Here is an 18,193-nt window from a genome sequence, read left to right on the forward strand (position 1 = left end):
GGTTTTTGTAGTCAATTCTTGGTCAAAAATACCTAAGTAAAAAAAAAAAGAGTCAAAATGCACACAAAGGTAACTCTTCTTTTCAAATCGACGAAACAATAAAAAACATTTCCACATATTGCAGTTGATCTTTATGAAACTATTTTTTGGATTTTCTGAACCTCTACAGTGTTTTCAAAACCACAGCTCAGCCTCAGTCTGAGTCATCAGTACAGGAAGTGACAGTTATGAGTTCAGCTTTGGAAGAACATTTCAGTTTTACCACGGGTAAAAATGTGGGAGTGCAAGATTTACATGAACCAAATCAGCCAAAAGCCTGAAAATACAATCTTTACAAGGACTTTCAGACTTGATTATGAGCTTTTTAATGGCATTCATGTAAAACCCCTGATATGGTGTTCTGATGTAGCGGATCATTTATAACTGTGGTTTACTATCTATCTGTGCTTTGATGTTCCTGCATTGCCACTTTTGCCCACATGCCACTTTGAGTCTTACACTGAAATGTGGTCAGAAGTTGTCGTGTGAGAACCATCCTTTTACAGAAGTAAGAACTTCCTGCTTCTTTATCTAAAGTGAAAAAACTGTTCAAAACACCAGGACAGACTCTACGCAGCAGCACCTAATTCTTCCATCTGTGAGGTAAGACACATCTTCAACCTGTGAACAGATCTGATCGAATTAATGGTAGCTGAACAGATCAATCAGCATTTGGTAAATTGTTCTTCCCTGTTGATGCCAACTAACGCCATGTATTGCTAGGGGAAGTGTCCGTCTGTATCTTGACTTTTCAGCAGAGTGTGATCATTTCCCTTATATACAGCAGTCTCACATTGAGCATGTTAGGGCTTTAAGGATATTCTTCCAGAGAGGCTGAAATTAACTGAACTCACTTTTTGTTTTATATAATCCTTAAATCTATATCGCAGGTAACTCTTGTGACAAAATTAAAGTTTTCATTCTGGAAATTGCTTCTTGTAATGAACAGGTGTTTAAGTGCACTATCTGTTTTTTACAAAATTGTAATTTCTATCTGGAATTTGCTCCAAAAGAAAGTTCATTTATCTACATTTCTAATTACTAACTTAAATCCATGTTGCATTTTTAGTTTAAACAACCTTTCATAACAACATATGATTAATGTTTTGCAGTTAAAACATATCTGATGTAGACTATTATAAGTTGGTTCTCCTTGTTCTGACTTCTTTTCAAAAGTCTCAAATTGGCTTTAAAATGCAGAATAACTTAAAACATGTATCAACTGTCGTGAAAAACGGATGACCGTTGCCTAGTAAGATGTCACTAGATGACTGTTTTCCCCCCATGTGAGGAATTTTAACTGAAACTTCTACATCAGTTTAATCGCTTTATTAACCACTCTTCTTTTCAAATGTTATGTCCTCCTGTGAACAAAACAGTTCCTCTTTATCTCTTTGCAGATCTTCTCTTGAATGTGCCATGTAGCACCGGTACATGTGAAGTTTTTAACAAAACGACTCATCCTGTTTTCTTTTAATAGTCGAATGTAACAATAACCAAGAATCTTTGCTGTGAAAAACGTAGTCTGAGCCCTCTACCCCGGCAGCAGTTTTTAGACATCTAATAAACTGTACAGAAATAATCTATCTGTACGCTGATGATGTTGCTTGCTTGCTGGCTTTCGTAGCTCATATAGAGGCATCCGTATTAATATCAGTCTGTTTCATAACAAGCTAAAAATCTCCTCACATGACCTTTACATTTTTTCCCCCTGTGATTTCAGATTGTATTAAACAACAACAATGAGGATGCAGCTCAGCATTAATGCGCCTGTTGTTCTGCTGTGGGGAATATTTAGTTTGTTTTCTACGGTGGCCATGAGTGCTCCAAACACAGAAAACAACATGTACACAACTGGTGAACCCAACAAAACGACAACGCAGCTCAGTGCAAATGTTCATAATGTAACAGTAACTCATCAAACTCACACGCCTGCAGAAGGTGGAGTTGCAACAACAAAGGAAATGGAAATAGCAACCATCACTAACAACAGCTCAGACGTCAGATCTTCTGATTTGGTTGTCACAAAGTCGGTAGCAGCAACTACAGGCGGCTTGTTGGAAGGATTGCTTCATAGCTCTGCTGCAGCTACCACAACTGAAGCAAAGTCTCCAAACAGCATGGAAATGTCAGAAACAGTCAATCCAACAGATGATGAGCTACTTCAGCAATCCACCACTTTTGCCAACATAGTTACCCCTTCAGCAACTTCTGCAGCTTCTTTAGCAACAACTGTGCCTACAACTAAACCTGTCTCCACCACAAAGCCTGACGTTACAGAAATGTTTTATCCCACGACCCCTTCTGATAATTCTACTTTGACTCCAGTCTCCACCCAAAACCAAAGCACTCCAACTTCAACTTTAGCAACAATTGTGCCTACAACTAAACCTGTCTCCACCACAAAGCCTGACGTTACAGAAACGTTTTATCCCACGACCCCTTCTGATAATTCTACTTCGACTCCAGTCTCCACCCAAAACCAAAGCACTTCTTCAACTTCTGCTACAACCACAAAGACAGAAAGCACCACCTCTGGGGTAGCACCTGTGTTTCACTCCACAATAAAAGAGAAATCCACCAAGAGAACTAATCCTCCGTCTACTTCTTGGCCTGTTTCTGCCACAAGAATCTACACCTCCACATCAGAGAAAGGAATTACAAGAGGGTCCTCGACAGAGCCTCCATCCACTCTTTTCTCCATGAACACGACCAACTCCACCTCTCCCGTGGGAATTTTAATACCTCTTGGACCCAAAACATTTGCAACCCTTACAACTAAATCAGCACCAACAAGTCCACCCAGCACTGATTCCCAGCCCTGCTCCAGCCGCGGCGTGGTGAAGCACTGCCTCATCGCCATCGCCTCCCTAGCAGGGTTGGCCACCTTCTTTATGGTCACCACCATTACCCTCTGCACCAAGCTGTCAACAAGTAGGTACAGGGTGAGGAGACCTCCGCAGGCCACTGAGATGATGTGCATCTCCTCCTTACTGCCTGAAAGGAACTACACCTACACCAGGCAACGCAACCCAGTGAGCAACGGGGTGCTGGTGATGCATGCAGGCGGAGACAGTGATGAGGAAGGAGGAGATAATCTCACGCTCAGCAGCTTTCTTCCAGAAAATGATCATTCGGTGTAGATGGATTATTATTTTTTTCAACTTTAAATTAACTTTTAATAGACTGTATTAAACATGGACGTAATCTCAGCGATGTCCCCCATCTGTTTCTGAAGAGGCGGTTTCAGGCCCGACGATAGCATATTGGAAATGCTACCTCCAGCCAACTTTGAGTCAATCTAAAAAACAAGCAAAGACGTGGACCTTCATTCTTCTGGCAAACACATACAACGTGCCCACCTTTCAGTTGAATTACCCACGGCCCTTATTATGCAAAAATGTTTGCATCACTCTGGGCCTAAATATCATTTCAGTTTTTACCAATAAACGAATGAGTTAGTAAGACCCAAACCGGTCCTTGAACCAAGCTGTAAATATGGGCTTTAATATGTTTTTTTTTAGAGACCCATGATGAGAACAGGGATCAAAGAATTTTTTTTAAACATCCTGAGCTGGACCCTGATGGTATTTCACTCAGTGACAGGAGACAGGAAGGCCTTATTCTGTCAGGGGGATTACTGCTCTTCAAAGACTCAGCTCAGTTTACAAGAGCTACTCTGGTAGCATGGAGCCTTTTATTGTAAAAACGCTGTAATTTGAATTTAACGTGAATGGGTTTATGTGTGGAGATTACTTTTCTGTATTGTGATAATTTATTGACCTATAATGTCTTATTTAAGGGTTTGCTTAGGCTTTATTTAACAGGCTTGTAATGGCTGTAATTGCTTGCAACTCTATCTAGAAGAACTTGGAATGAGCTGAGTTTGTTTTGTTGGGTTTAAAAGCAGCTGTGGATTTCTGGAATGTTTCCCTCAACAAATTTGCACTGCAACACGATTTGGGGTGTCATTACACTGATAAGCATTTCATGATCAGTAATTATTTACTCATTTACTTGTTGAACATGTTTTTTTTTTGCCAACTTTGCCAATGATTAGAGCTAAGATTGTTAGAAAAAGAAAATAATATAAATTGAGCTGTTACATTAGGGGTAACCATTGTTTTTTTTTCCTGTGATCCCTCAAGAAGAGATTTTAAATAAGAAAACATTTTTGGATAATTCAAGCTCTTTTCACAGATGCACTTCTGAAAACTTCTAATGTTTTAATTAGCCTTCACGTGTTCCTCACAGCTGGTAGTCTTCCCTGCAGATATCCAGGATGGGGAACCAAACAACAAAATTTGACATGAATAAAAATAAAAAAAAATTTTTTTTGCCTTTTTCAATGTTATGTGTAATTGAATGTATTCACAGTTAGAATATATAAGTGGAAGATAACATACACTAGCGAGCAGAAAAGAGTATGAGGCAGTTTTATTACAAACAAAAAGCCCTCTCTGGTAGCTCAACTGTCACATGATATAAATGTTGTATCTATGTGTAAATTTACACAAGATAAATGTTTTACAGAAAAGCTCAAGTGAAAATATTTTAACAAAGTGTTCTTGTTCCTTATGTGCCTGTAAATGGTTAAAGGTCATAATACAACTGTCCACTGTGTGGACTAAGTCACTTCCCTTATTTATGAAAGGCTTTATAAAAGGCTTTTCTTCTGCCCTGGACTGGATTTCATACTCACTTCCCTTCCTGCGAAAAGAAAACAGAGCCCTGAATGCTCACGAAGCATGTGTGTTTTTCTTCTCCTTTTTTCATATTGAGTAACTGAAACAACAGCAGACACTTGTGACTATCAACAGAGCTGAGAATAATGTAAACCAGGAGGATGCAGGACTTCATCTCATCCTCCTGATGACCATATAAAGCTTGACTTGCCTTGACTGATAACACAGAAGACACGGCAAATATGCATAAATACTCAGACACTCTCTTTCCCTAAAGTAGTCTCACACACACACACACACACACACACACACACACACACACACACACACACACACACACACTCACACACACTGGCCATGTGAGATGAATTGTCTCTAGGAGGAAAAACACCACATTGTTTCTAAGCGTGTGCCCCTCTCTTTCCCGGTCTTCCTTCTGGGTGTTATGGTTGTTCTGGCCACACAGGAACATTAACCTCTTCCTGCATTAGCAGGTCACTCTTACACGCTGCTCTCCGACTCCTTTTGGCCTAGCAGGGCTGCTGTTAGTCATTAGAGTCACAGGATGAGGTCAGAGGGGAGGCCAGGCTAGCAATCAGAGACTTTATCTGCAGAAAGATGGGGAAATAAGAGTTGATGATGAAATCTGAAGGCTGAATCATCATCTTTTTGAAGTTAATTCTGTCTTCTGCAAGTCCAGTAAACCATACAGGAGAGTTGGGGAGAGGTCCCTGTATCCCTGCCCCCACTGCACATCATAAACTCCTACCTAACAAGAACAATCTGTGTGCAGGACGGAGCGCTCAGACACACTTGGGGAAGGGGGGAGGAGAACAGAGGAGAGGGAGAAGGAGGGATTTGTCCTCTCCTCCTGGTTCACGACATCTTTTTTTTTTTTTTTTTTTTTTTCGGCTATCCAGACAAATCTGCAGCCTGAAACCTGAAACTGCAGAAGTGGCGTAGCTCACACAGAGTTTGCCACTCTTTGCTGTGCTCTCTCTTAAACTCAATCAGCTCACTTTTCTATCTTGGTTGCAGTCATCCTCCATCAGGGGGGTTTCCAATAGAGACACTTCTGCCACATTTCATGGTGAGTAAAATGATTTCACTCTTTTTCTATGTCTTTTTTCCAGTTTGAGTTTTTTTGTGTGGTCATTTTAAGCTCTCATGTAAGTCTAAAGTTTGAGATGTTTTCTATAGCATGATACTTTCATCTCAACACCCATCCACAGAAAGTCAGGGCGTGACTAGTACAGTTAGCGTGAATAAAGGTTCAGCATTAAAGTGGAGACAGAATCTACATCATGGCCCTTTTTTCTGTTTTTGCCATTAAAAAAATCTGCTAGGTTTAGATGTTCCAAATGTGTCTTTGTGTGTGTTAGTGTGCATATGGCTGCCTTATACACATATGTTTATGCGTCGGCACAGATGTGTGGCCATGCTTATTTGGTCTGGGGTGAGTGTGTGATTAATTTTAAAGAACAAAAACACACCTCCCACCCCTTCTCTTTTTCCAGATGAGAGCAAAGTTTCATGTGGCCCAGCTTGTACACAGATGGAGACAGAATAAAGATGAGAGTGTGTGAGCTGCTGCCAGTTTACACACTGACTTAGCCGAGGGATGATTGTGACTGGTAAAAGTTTAGAAGGTCATTTCACTGACATAGGAAAAGGTGGTATCTAGCCACGCAGAAACTTTTTTCTGCATGGCTCAGATGGGCAGGATCCTTTATATGCTTTTACTTTTTTGCTCCATGAGTTTCTGCAAATCACACATTAGTTCACAGTCCAAGTTGAGCTGCAATGAATTCAAGACATTTGTGGCAAGTAATGTAACTGATGAATGATTGAATATACGTGTACTCTAGGTAAGTCATATTCCATTTTTATTAACATTATATGAGATAGAAATGTACTGTCTCATGATTCTTTACCAGTACAAATTAAAAACTTAAGTAACAGAGCTGGGATGTTTAATAACATATTCTGTCTCTCTGTCAGCGAGACAACATGATTCATAAACCTTGATTCCGGATGCTAATATATTAGATTAATGGTAATATTTTATTTTTTAAAAAGGGACAATATAAATGTTTTCAGACAAATATTAGACATGAAACCCAGTAATAATATTGTTTTAAATTGAATTTTACAATAAACACAAACGTATCCTTGATGTGTAACATCTTCGGCAGACAGAATATTGTCTATCCTGATCTAGGGAGGTGAGAATGTGTAGTCTCAGGGCAGCATAAAGTGTTAATTATACAATTATCTGGGTAATACATTTAAGGTACAAACATTTTTTCACACATGGCACTGAAGTTTATGTTTATTTGTTATTTACAGATCCTGAAGGATAATGATGCTCCTGATGGCCCTTCATCGGACTGCTCTGTGTTTGCTGTTTCGCCTCAGCTGCAGCTGGGCCACACCTCTACCTTTTTACAGTCTGCTAGAGGGAAGTACAGACGAGGAAGAGCTCACTAACTCCACTTCCTCTCTCCCCACCAGCAACAGTTCCTCAGAGTACCAAACCACACCTGCTGGCCCCACACATGTGGAAACTGAGTTTCTTAGTCAAGTTAGGAGCTTTCTGGAGGAGAACATGCTCCTTATCCTTGTTGCATGCTCTTTCATCCTCCTCTTCCTTTTCATCATCTGTGGAGCAATTTTCATGAGCCGCAGGCGCAAAGTCAATGCCTACTACCCTTCCTCCTTCCCCTCAAAAATGTATGTGGACCACAAGGACAAAACTGGAGGTGCTAAACTCTTTAATGAAGTACCAGAGAAAGCTGTTCTTAAGCAGGAAGGTGAGCCAGTGGACTCCCACAAGCAGCTCCAGGCAGACATCATGAGGGCTGCAAAGGGCCTGCGCACACAAAATAAATCGACTGCAGCTGCAGAGGGAAGTGACCTCAGCCAGAAGAACGCAGACCACAGTCCTGAGAACGGCTCCAAACTAGAAGACAGCATCCTGGACCAACAGCTAGCCAGTCTTCCTGAGGAAAAGCATCCATATGAACTTCCAGAGAGTGAAGAAGAAGCATTAGCAGTGGGAAGCACAGAGCTGAACCTTCCTGGGCAGCCAGGAGATGATTCACAGGAGCCTCTGATGGGTAGGAGTCTGCGACCCCCCTCTATGCACATTCACAATGACTCAGCTACACTCCAGCTCATCGCAGGAGAGAAAACAGCCTTCTAAGTATGATGAACACTTTTACCTGGGAATACATTTTTGACACTAAGAATCCATGAATGGAAATTATCAAAAAAAGACTTTGAAGTAATCCATAAAAGTTGCTTAATTCAATTCATAAAGATGCTTTTTTTCGCATTATATCATGTTTGTATTCACTTACGGAGGATGGAATTCAGCGGCATGTTAGCAATGCTCAGACTGGATATACTGTATATTATTATTAATTGTTTGTCATACACATGTGCAATGGGGTGATGCCAGTCACATCAGATATAAAACATGGTTATGTTTATAGCAGACCTGTGTTGTCCTAACAAATCTTTTTGTTGTTGTATTGAATTCCTTTAACATTCCACACCATGGTAAACTACTTCGCACACAAGGGACTTCATATACACAAGAATTCATATGCAACACCGTTTTTTGTGTATAAAAGGTTTTGGTTGGCATGCAAGCCCTGCACATTTAATTAAATATATTTTTACATTGTAGGTATTTAAAGTTATAGCAGGAAAAACAGGTGAGTTTTATTATGAAATATAACATGAGAGATTGCTGATACACTGAGTACCAGCACAACAGAGTGCCTCGTCTTAGACTTATTTTTTTTTACAACTGTGATCCAGTCAGACACAAGGCTGCAGGCAGTGTGAATGTAGACAACACCTCTAATAACAGTTGATAATTTAGAGTTGAGAAAACATTAAGCAGAGTGATACTCAAGGTTAAAAGTTTAAGTGCTGTTGTACTCTATGTCAGCACTACTAGAATGCCTATTGTCCAATTTGATTGGAACTGTTTTATAAGAGCTTTATAATGACTATATTTAGTTTAGACAAGTTACATGCAAGTCCACAGCCATGAGTGCGTTTGTAGATAACTGTGTGGACACTTCATAGAATTTGTAGCACCTCTACTTTGAATGATATAAAAGGTCTAATATTCAGACGGCTCAAAGTAATACAATAGACACAAAAAAATATATTTAAGGATAATTTATTGCAGACTGTCAAAGGAGCATTACTAAATAATTACACATGGACCCTTTCATTGTTTCAAGCCACTTCGCTTAGTTGCATATCAAAACGTCAGTGCAAGGGGTGCAGATATAGTGGGAGGTAATGGTGGGAATGTTGTTATTCTTAAGCAGTGACTTCATCACACCATCAACACTCCTCCTCAAGCATCACATCTCTAAATAAAACAGAATCTCAAAAAACAAGGCTGATCTTTGTACTAATCAGTCTTTGTGTTGTGCGTTCATGTGACAGGCTGACAGTAACAGTTAGGGTTAGATCATCACAGACTAACACAGGAAGCCTGGTGTAGCACTGCTGCACAGGGTGGTGGAGTCATATACTAGGGTTGACTCTTCAACACAGCAGGAAATCAAGGTTATGATGCTGCACTACTGATACTTCTCTTCTCGGCAGCAGGAAGAAAGCAGTGTCGCCCAGCTTAGTGCGTCATTGCTTTGCTTAAATGTTGGCCCTGGCTGCCTCCTGCTGGTCATCCTGTTGCTTGAGGCGATAGTCAGCCAGGGCAGCCTTAATTGCATCCTCTGCAAGCACTGAAGGGAAAGAAATTGAGGTTTAATTCATAGATGCACATTATAATCGAGGAACAAAATGAGAATGAATCACTAAAAACTTACTGGAGCAGTGAAGTTTGACAGGTGGAAGACTGAGCTCTTTGGCAATGTCAGTGTTCCTTATCATCAAGGCTTCGTCCACCTGTGAATAAAAACACATAGCTCAAAATCTATTTCACATGATGATAAGTCACAGACAGAAAAATGAATAATATGAGAAGAAATGTCCAGAATGTGTTTACTTACAGATTTGCCCTTCACCCATTCGGTGACCAAAGAGCTTGAGGCGATAGCAGAACCACAGCCAAAAGTTTTGAACCGAGCATTCACAATCTTCCCCTGCTCGTCGACCTCAATCTGTCAGAAAAATTAGTTTTTTAAGGATTATTTAACAGCAAAGTGAGAAAATACCCTTAAAGTCTTTTGAAAGACTGTGATAAATATTAAAATCTTAAAAACTAAACAAAAGTAAGCCTGTTGTTTTTAACCATCCGATTAAAATGACTTATTGTTGTTTTTTAAATAAAAAGAAAGCTGTGTTTTCCATGAAAAAAAAAACATCACAGGAAATGCTTTTTTATATCCATAAAATTAATAATTTAAGTCCAGGCGCCATCTACTGGTAAAACAAGAACATGACGTCTCAGTGCCCTATATATGGATCTTCCATTTTTGATGAAGTCTTAGGTCGGTGCTTCATCCATACCTGGAGCTTCATCACGTCTCCACAGGCTGGAGCACCCACCAAACCGGTCCCTACATTTTTGGAATGTTTGTCCAATGATCCCACATTTCTTGGGTTTTCATAATGATCCACCACCTACAGGGAGAAAGAAAGGAAGCATTGTGTCAGGAAAAAAAAAAAAAAAGTGTCACAATGGCAGTCTGCAAATTTTTGAGGGTACTTCACAATAATGGATAACACGTGATTAAGAAAAATACGAGTGACATCCTCAGAATATTTCTGCATTTTTTTACAACCAGACAAAGAATGTGTAGAAGATTCGGCATCACCGTTTACATACACGAGTTTGCATCATTACATAAGACGCAGAAATAAACAGATAAGCAGTGGATTTCATTGTCAGCGACATTGAGTACCGGATCTCCCCCTTCCCCTGCGCTTTTGCTGAGTCACTCTGACCAACCAATATGAAGGGAGCTTGTATCCTCATGCATATCCTCATAAAAAAAGTACTATATTCTTGACACATAATCGTGTTATTGAATTAGATTATGTTTGTTGTAGGTTTTCTGCTCAAAATTAAGTCATCTCTTAATTTATAACCTTTAAGCTTTTAAAACTCAGTTGATGGTTAAGAACAATAAGTTTAAATAAGTCACAATTTGCTCAGCAAGCTTTTAAAGAAACATTTACTTTCAACATTAAGCACAGTATAACATACAGAATTGTTTTCCCAAATGGGATATCAGATGTAAAGACAGTCCATTTTAAGTGCGTCAAAGCCACACAGGAAAACAGCCCTTAGACAAAGCTATATTCACTTTACACCATTCAAACATTAAACAATCATCTGTTTGCCAGTGTAAATTAACTTTGTGATTGATTGTATCATTGATTCTGATTGTCACACAGCCCTATATTAATGTTACATCACATAAATTCAAACCAGGCATCTGAAATCTTATTAAATTGTTATAGCTGAAACATGATGCTTACCCTATTGAGAGATACACTGAATCTACAGGTATCACAGAAAATGTACATTTGTTGTTTTACACAATACTGAAACCCTTAAAGCTTATCAACAGGATGTGACTCAAGTATCTAAGATGTTGCAGTAGCTAAGTAGAGGACGGATTAGTGACGCCAATTTAGACTTTAATTTGGGCTGGCATGGCAAGCATTGAAACAATTACATAATGTTATGAAATCCATATTGTCACTTTAAACTAAATGTTTAAGGAAACCCAAAAACACGCTGACAAATGTAAGTGCAACCTAAACAAACTCACCTCTTCTGATTAACAGTGTCTACCTACGTGGTTCATTAAAACCATGCAATAACCTGCACCGTACTATGATGCTTTGAATTATACAATGCGTAACACATGACCAACTTATGCTCCTGGTATTTGTAAACAGAAAGCTCGCTAGGACACTTCCGACTAGGTATTAGAAGACTATTTGTTTTACCTTCTTGTGGTAGCAACACTGAGTGATGAACTCCGGAGCAGAGAGCCTCCTGGTGAGAAAACCCAGAGGACTCAGACACTTGTTCGCAACGGTGCCCGCCATGTTCACACAGAGAGAGAGGGTGAATGGCGCAGTTTAGAAGAGGAGAGCAGCTTAAAGTCAAAAACACAGCCCCATACGTCACTGGCAGGGGGCGGGGCTTTGTTAATTCTATTACTCGCATGTTACATCAACCAGTGCAGGACAAACATCTGCTTTACTCGTGGTTTACACTACATAACACTAAAACACTACAAAACATAACACTACTGTCAAGTGAGCTGGCGGGCAATTGAATACAATTTTAATCTGGTTGTGAATGAGCTCAGAGAGAAGGGAAGAAGGGCTTTTTATTCCATTATGAAAAATGCAAACATGTTTTATCAGGCTAACCCAGGGATGGGCAACTTTGGTCACGGCAAGGGCCGCATTCAATTAATTCTCGATGCCAAAGGGCCAAATTGTAGTATACAAAATTCATCAATGATGAATCAATTATAAAAACAAATCAATTATGTCTCAAATTTAACTCAACATATGCCAGTGATCAAATATTATTATGGACGTATTTCTGGTTTTCATGATTTCACGGCAGATTTTGTCACATTTTCTTCATGTTTCCAATTCATTGATATGTAAAAATTGACCTGAGGGCCACATTGAGGGTTGATGGGGGGCCGCATGTGGCCCCCGGGCCGCCAGTTGCCCACCCCTGGGCTAACCCATCAGAATCTGGCTCATAATTTAAAAATCTTTAATCCTATTTTACTATATGGTAGTGTGGGTCCTCTTGCAAATCAATATTTTAATAAATGGTTCAAACACCCCCAAAAAATGGCTGTCGAGCTGAGCTGAGCTAATTTCACCTTTTTAATTAGAATCCAAAAAGAAAAAGCAATTAAAATGCATACAATAAAAAACGAGGATGGACACAAGGCAACATTTTTTCATCAAAAATTGTGTCCAACATGCTGTCAACTGAAATGTGAGTTAGGATGTAAGGATGCAGTTCAACATTTTTTCATCAAAATATGCCTTAGTTCCGGGGATATGTCACTTCCTTACTGAATGAATCAGATGAAGTAGAAACAAATATCTGCCTACTGTGCGCGCCGACTGAATAGTAGATACTAAACAGTATACAGCACGGATAGTAGGTACTGACTACTGACAGATTGAGTAGGTACTTGGCAATTCGGATACAGCCAGATATTTGTTCCTACTTTCCACAATTTCCTAGTTTGGGATCAATAAAGTAATTATTTTCTATTCTACTTTATCTGATTCATTCCTTTCCGAATAGCCACAGTTCAGTAGGCAGTACGTACTATTCAGTATGGAGTTTCAGTATACTGAACTTTCGTGGTCATTCAGTATGCATTTTTTGGGTCCACCTCAGTATACTGAACATTTCAGCATGGATACTAACTTCCGGGTTTCATGCAGTATGGATCGGATGCGTGCTTTCAGGAAATTAATTGTATTTTACCACCCACAATGCTGTGCAAAATTAAACGTAAATCATCACGTCACTTCTCCAAATCAAAACAAACCAGCGTGGATTAATTGAATAAATCTTTAATCTAGACGTAAAGTCCCGACTGAAATCACTTCTTTAAATTAACAACAGAAAATAAAACAAATGTCTGCATTATTATAAAACCTTTCCCCCTCTATTTAAATAAGAATTTCACTATTTAAATGCGTCTTTATTGGTTTATTTTACTTTATATTCTGTATATTACTGTCTTTCATTTGTACTTTTCTTTATGTAGGCTACTGTATGTTATTTAGTTATTTAATCTGCCTTTTACTTGATTTACATTGTGATATTGTTTTTTTGTTTTTTTTTACCTGTTTGTATATGCGCATTACTCTTCTTGAATAAAGCTAAACAAAAAAAAACAAAAAAAAAAAACGGGTGAATGCGGCCGGTTCGGGAAACGTAAATGACGTCACTTCCTTACTGAATGAATCAGATGAAGTAGAAACAAATATCTGCGTACTGAATAGTAGATACTAAACAGTATACAGCACGAATAGTAGGTACTGACTACTGCCTACTGACATATTGAGTAGGAACTTGGCAATTCGGATACAGCGGGCTGCATCCACCCGTTTTTTTGTTTTGTTTTTTTTGTTTAGCTTTATTCAAGAAGAGAAACGCGCACATACAGTCAGGTAAAAAAAAAACAATATCACAATGTAAATCAAGTAAAAGGCAGACTAAATAACATACAGTAGCCTACATAAATAAAATTACAAATAAAAGACAGTAATATACAGAATATAAAGTAAAATAAACCAATAAAGACGTATTTAAATAGTGAAATTATTATTTAAATCGAGGCAGAAAGGTTTTATAATAATGCAGACATTTGTTTTATTTTCCGATAATTTAAAGTAGCGATTTCAGACGGGACTTTAACTCTAGATTTTAAAAAAATGATTCAACAGGGGTGGTGACGTAGTTCCGGTAAAATCTCAGCCAGCCTCATCATATCCGGTTAATTTCCGCTTTCCGATCGCTTTCACTGCTGCTTCTAAAATCCGGTGATGTCGGGGAAAAGCTATAGATTTCAACGGACTATTAGTTCTACAGCCGAGCATTGTTGTGTGCCGTTATGCGCTGCATCCAGTAAATACAACTCGGCGCTCAGTTTTCACACGTTTCCAAAGGATTTCGAAACGAGACGAAAATGGATTTCTGCGATTAGGCGAGATCACTTCGCGGTGAGCCCCCATACCCGCGTTTGTAGCCGGCATTTTACAAGCGAAGATGTTCGTGAGCCTTTATCTGCGACAGCAAGACGATTGTTGAGGAAGGGAGCAGTCCCTGCCTTGTTCGAGTGGAACAATTTCTCTCTTCCACTTTCAAGACAGGCGGGGGTGATGGAGAGGAGGGAGAGGAAGGAGAGGCCAGTAGAGGAGCAGGACACATCATGTGAGGAGGCAGCTGGCGTCACACATGACCACGACTACGCTGCCGCTCCAGGTCCACTTGTAGACCTAGCTCTCGATGAAAACAAGGCCCGAAGAAGTGAGATCGACCAGCTGAGAAAACAAGTCCAGACACTTAACTTGAAGCAGCGGTTTGGCATTCACCGGTTTGCAGGCTCAGACAGAGACATACGTTTTTTCACAAGGTAAGACTCCAGCATACCTGTTAACCTACTTTCCTGGGAGGTGTAAATCTGCAAGACAGTGACATTATAGACAGCTGTTCATGTGCAAATTCAGCATTAGACATCTAAGGTCCGTCTGATTTACTAAAGGTTTGCATGTGTTAAAATGTGATTTACTAAAGGTTTGCATGTGTTAAAACGTGATTTACTAAAGGTTTGCATGTGTTAAAACATGTAGCTGATCTAAGCATATCTTAATGAGTCCAGCTTGCTGTTGAATTAATGAAACTAGCATGCAGTGCTGCCCCAAAGTTTGTGTGTATTGCAGGATTTAAAGTATGTGACAATGTCAGAATCCTTGCACATGTTATATTTAATACATATTATTGTGTGTGTGTGTGTGTGTGTGTGTGTGTGTGTGTGTGTGTGTAAGAAATCAAGGCTATGGTAATCATATTTTATGGTGTTTTTTATAAAACATACAACCATTCAAATTTGAATATTAACATCTAAATGTTATTATTTAAGGTTTGGATCTTATGACCTCCTCATACGCTTCTGGACCCAAATAGAACCTGCAGTACCATCTATGATCAGGGTGACACAAGCACAGAGAGGCAACTTCACAGAGCCCACTTTTCCAGCAGTAAGTACCGTTAATAATGAAAATAGCAACAATAATTATTTTTCTCCTTTACCAGCTTGACAAAGATCAGTTTTGATAGAAATAAACTGATTTGGGAGAAACTTAATGCAACTATTCGTTTGTTCTGAACAGGCTGACTCGTTGCAGCCCATAGATGAGATGTTCATGTTTTTGAACTATCTTGCACTTGGTTTGAAACAGTGTGACCTTGCTGACCGCTACGGAGTCCACCAGTCCACAGTCAGTCGCATTATAACAACATGGAGCAACTTTCTGTACACTGTGCTTGGGTCAGTGAGGATCTGGATACCAGAGGAGAAAATTAGGGAAAATTTGCCAACAGAGTTTAAGGACTACGCAGACACCACAGTCATCCTAGACTGCACAGAGCTGAGGTGCCAGTGTCCAACATCACCGCTTCTCCAAAGCGAGGTATACTCTGCATACAAGTCCAATTGCACTCTCAAAGGGCTGCTTGGAGTTGCACCTCACGGGGCAGTCACCTTCATCTCTCCGCTGTATGCTGGATCAATTAGCGACAAACAGATCACCCGAGAGTCTGGAATTCTCTCCCTTTTGAAACCTGGGATGGCTATCATGGTTGACAGAGGTTTTCTTGTTGATGACTTTGTGCCATGTAAGATCTACAGGCCGGCATTTCTCTCTGGCAGATCTCAGATGTCTGCTTCTGAGGTCAGGGAGACACAGGCCATTGCACGTGTCAGGGTGCATGTGGAGCGTCTCATACGCCGCGTAAAGGAACACAAGTTCTTCGAGACAGAGATTCCACTCCGGCTTTTTGGAAACATTAACCAACTTTATTCTGTTGCATGTCTCCTAACAAACTATGAAAATGGGCCTCTTGTTAAGTCTTGGTCCAAGAAGCCAGAGTAGTGTCGGAATCTGGGCTGCAACTGTTCATTGATTTTATCTTTTAGGGCAAAATGTTAATCTTGTAAATAGCAATTATCTGTATATACTAACATGAAATCTGTTTTATATTCTTCTAGTGCGAAATGTTAATCTTGTAAATAGCAATTATCTGTATATACTAACATGAAATCTGTTTGGTGTTGTTGAAGTCATTGAAAATTGGTTTGTTGAAATACATTCACTTTGGACCCAGATTTCTTTTGCTTACCTTCTTTTCTTTAGAAATTAAATTTATGAAACAACACTACTACAACAACATGCTATTGATCACATTGTATTGCAGAACATACATTTTATACATGAAACACTCCCAAGCTATTGATCACATTATATTGCAAAACATACATTCTCACGAGTGTAAAACATTTCATTTTTAAGCACAATGGAAACTTAATCAAATAATTAATGTAGTGCAAAACAACAACATACATTTAAAATTGAATCCATCATGGAGAACACACTGCTGACGCCTTTGCTTCCTAAGCTAACTAAGGAAGTGGGTAGGTACACATAAAAAAATAAATGGTCAATTTTTTTTTCTTTCATTTTTTTTAGGATTTCCTTGACTCTGGGAATTCTCTGGATAAACATGTCTGTGTATAGACAACAAAGTCGCACCATTTTCAAATTTTCGACATGTCAACATTTCTTCATGAAAATTCGACAGGACAGGGTTCAACGTTTTTATTAAACATTTTTGACAGGTCCGGGGTCAACATTTTTTCCTGAAAACTTTGGTCAACATCTTTTCATGAAAATTCATGACAGGTCCAGGGTCAACATTTTCTCATGATAATTTTCGACATGTCAACATTTTTTCATGAAGATTCGACAGGACAGGGTTCAACGTTTTTATTAAACATTTTTGACAGGTCAAATTTTTTTTGTGATTTCCTTGACTCTGGGAATTCTCTGGATAAACATGTCTTCCTGTGTATAGACAACGAAGTCACACCATTTTCTCATGAAAATTTTCGACATGTCAACATTTTCTCATGATAATTTTCGACAGGTCAACATTTTCTCATGAAAATTTTGACAGGTCTGGAGTCAACATTTTCTCATGAAAATTTTTGACAGGTCAACATTTTTTCATGAAAATTTTGTTCAACATTTTTCCATGAAAACTTTCAACAGGTCCGGGGTCAACATTTTTTCATGAAAATTTTGGTCAACATTTTTTCATGAAAATTCATGACAGGTCCAGGGTCAACATTTTCTCATGATAATTTTTGACATGTCAACATTTTTTCATGAAAATTTTCGACAGGTCCGGGGTCAACATTTCTTCATGAAAATTTACGACAGGTCAACATTTTTTCATGTCCAATACATCCAGCTGTTGTCATAAATTTACTGAAGTGCAATAAACTGATAGCATAAGTGAGCTAACTACAGGTAGCAAGGTATTTTTTGTCATGATTGTTTCTGTAATTATTATCACTTGTGAAAGCATTTGAGTTCAAAATCATATACAGACACACATACTTACCCACACAAGATCAAAACATGCACATTACCAACATGTACATAGACATGAGGTAGCAGTAAAGAAAAAAAGGCATAGCTCTTGTCCAAAGCAGAGTTCACATTATTTTACCAAAAGTGTAGTGTGCCTTTATGCAGTGTTCGGTATAGTTAGGGTAAAGCCCTTTTTAAATAAATGAATACATAGGTAGATAGAAAATAAATAAATAAGCAAATAATTATTTGTCTTTTCCATAGGAGCAACTTTTACAAGGGAGTCAGTTCCCTACTGCCTGAACTCTCCACTC

The 18,193-nt window shown here is 39.0% G+C and overlaps 4 protein-coding genes across 6 annotated transcripts; 3 read left to right on the plus strand and 1 right to left on the minus strand.

Moving 5' to 3' along the window:
* Positions 1–262: 262 nt before the first annotated feature.
* selplg (selectin P ligand) lies at positions 263–4,383 on the plus strand. Of its 2 annotated transcripts, none has more exons than XM_029282226.2 (2): positions 263–714; positions 1,763–4,383. In XM_029282226.2, exon 2 carries the CDS (start codon positions 1,782–1,784, stop codon positions 3,180–3,182), a length of 1,401 nt encoding a protein of 466 aa, XP_029138059.2. In that variant the 5' UTR covers positions 263–714; positions 1,763–1,781; the 3' UTR covers positions 3,183–4,383. The 2 variants fall into 2 exon arrangements, with proteins under 2 accessions (XP_029138059.2, XP_020513796.2); XM_020658140.3 differs by having other exon boundaries at positions 264–642.
* A 1,238-nt stretch (positions 4,384–5,621) lies between these two features.
* Positions 5,622–8,225, plus strand: tmem119b (transmembrane protein 119b). Its single transcript, XM_020658145.3, has 2 exons — positions 5,622–5,814; positions 7,074–8,225. Exon 2 carries the CDS (start codon positions 7,087–7,089, stop codon positions 7,927–7,929), a length of 843 nt encoding a protein of 280 aa, XP_020513801.2. The 5' UTR covers positions 5,622–5,814; positions 7,074–7,086; the 3' UTR covers positions 7,930–8,225.
* Positions 8,226–8,906: 681 nt separating this feature from the next.
* iscub (iron-sulfur cluster assembly enzyme b) lies at positions 8,907–11,835 on the minus strand. Its single transcript, XM_065965665.1, has 5 exons — positions 11,676–11,835; positions 10,224–10,337; positions 9,764–9,874; positions 9,581–9,659; positions 8,907–9,496 (listed from the first exon to the last, which is right to left on the minus strand). Exons 1-5 carry the CDS (start codon positions 11,775–11,777, stop codon positions 9,405–9,407), a joined length of 498 nt encoding a protein of 165 aa, XP_065821737.1. The 5' UTR covers positions 11,778–11,835; the 3' UTR covers positions 8,907–9,404.
* A 1,874-nt stretch (positions 11,836–13,709) lies between these two features.
* ftr97 (finTRIM family, member 97) lies at positions 13,710–16,612 on the plus strand. 2 transcript variants are annotated; one of them, XM_029276320.2, is made up of 3 exons: positions 13,710–14,860; positions 15,368–15,485; positions 15,618–16,612. In XM_029276320.2, the coding sequence occupies exons 1-3, from the start codon at positions 14,271–14,273 to the stop codon at positions 16,377–16,379; spliced, it is 1,470 nt and encodes a 489-aa protein (XP_029132153.2). In that variant the 5' UTR covers positions 13,710–14,270; the 3' UTR covers positions 16,380–16,612. The 2 variants fall into 2 exon arrangements, with proteins under 2 accessions (XP_029132153.2, XP_020483947.3); XM_020628291.3 differs by having other exon boundaries at positions 15,687–16,612.
* Positions 16,613–18,193: the final 1,581 nt, after the last annotated feature.

Source organism: Labrus bergylta, chromosome 17 (assembly GCF_963930695.1).
Source record: "Labrus bergylta chromosome 17, fLabBer1.1, whole genome shotgun sequence".
NCBI lineage: Eukaryota > Metazoa > Chordata > Actinopteri > Labriformes > Labridae > Labrus > Labrus bergylta.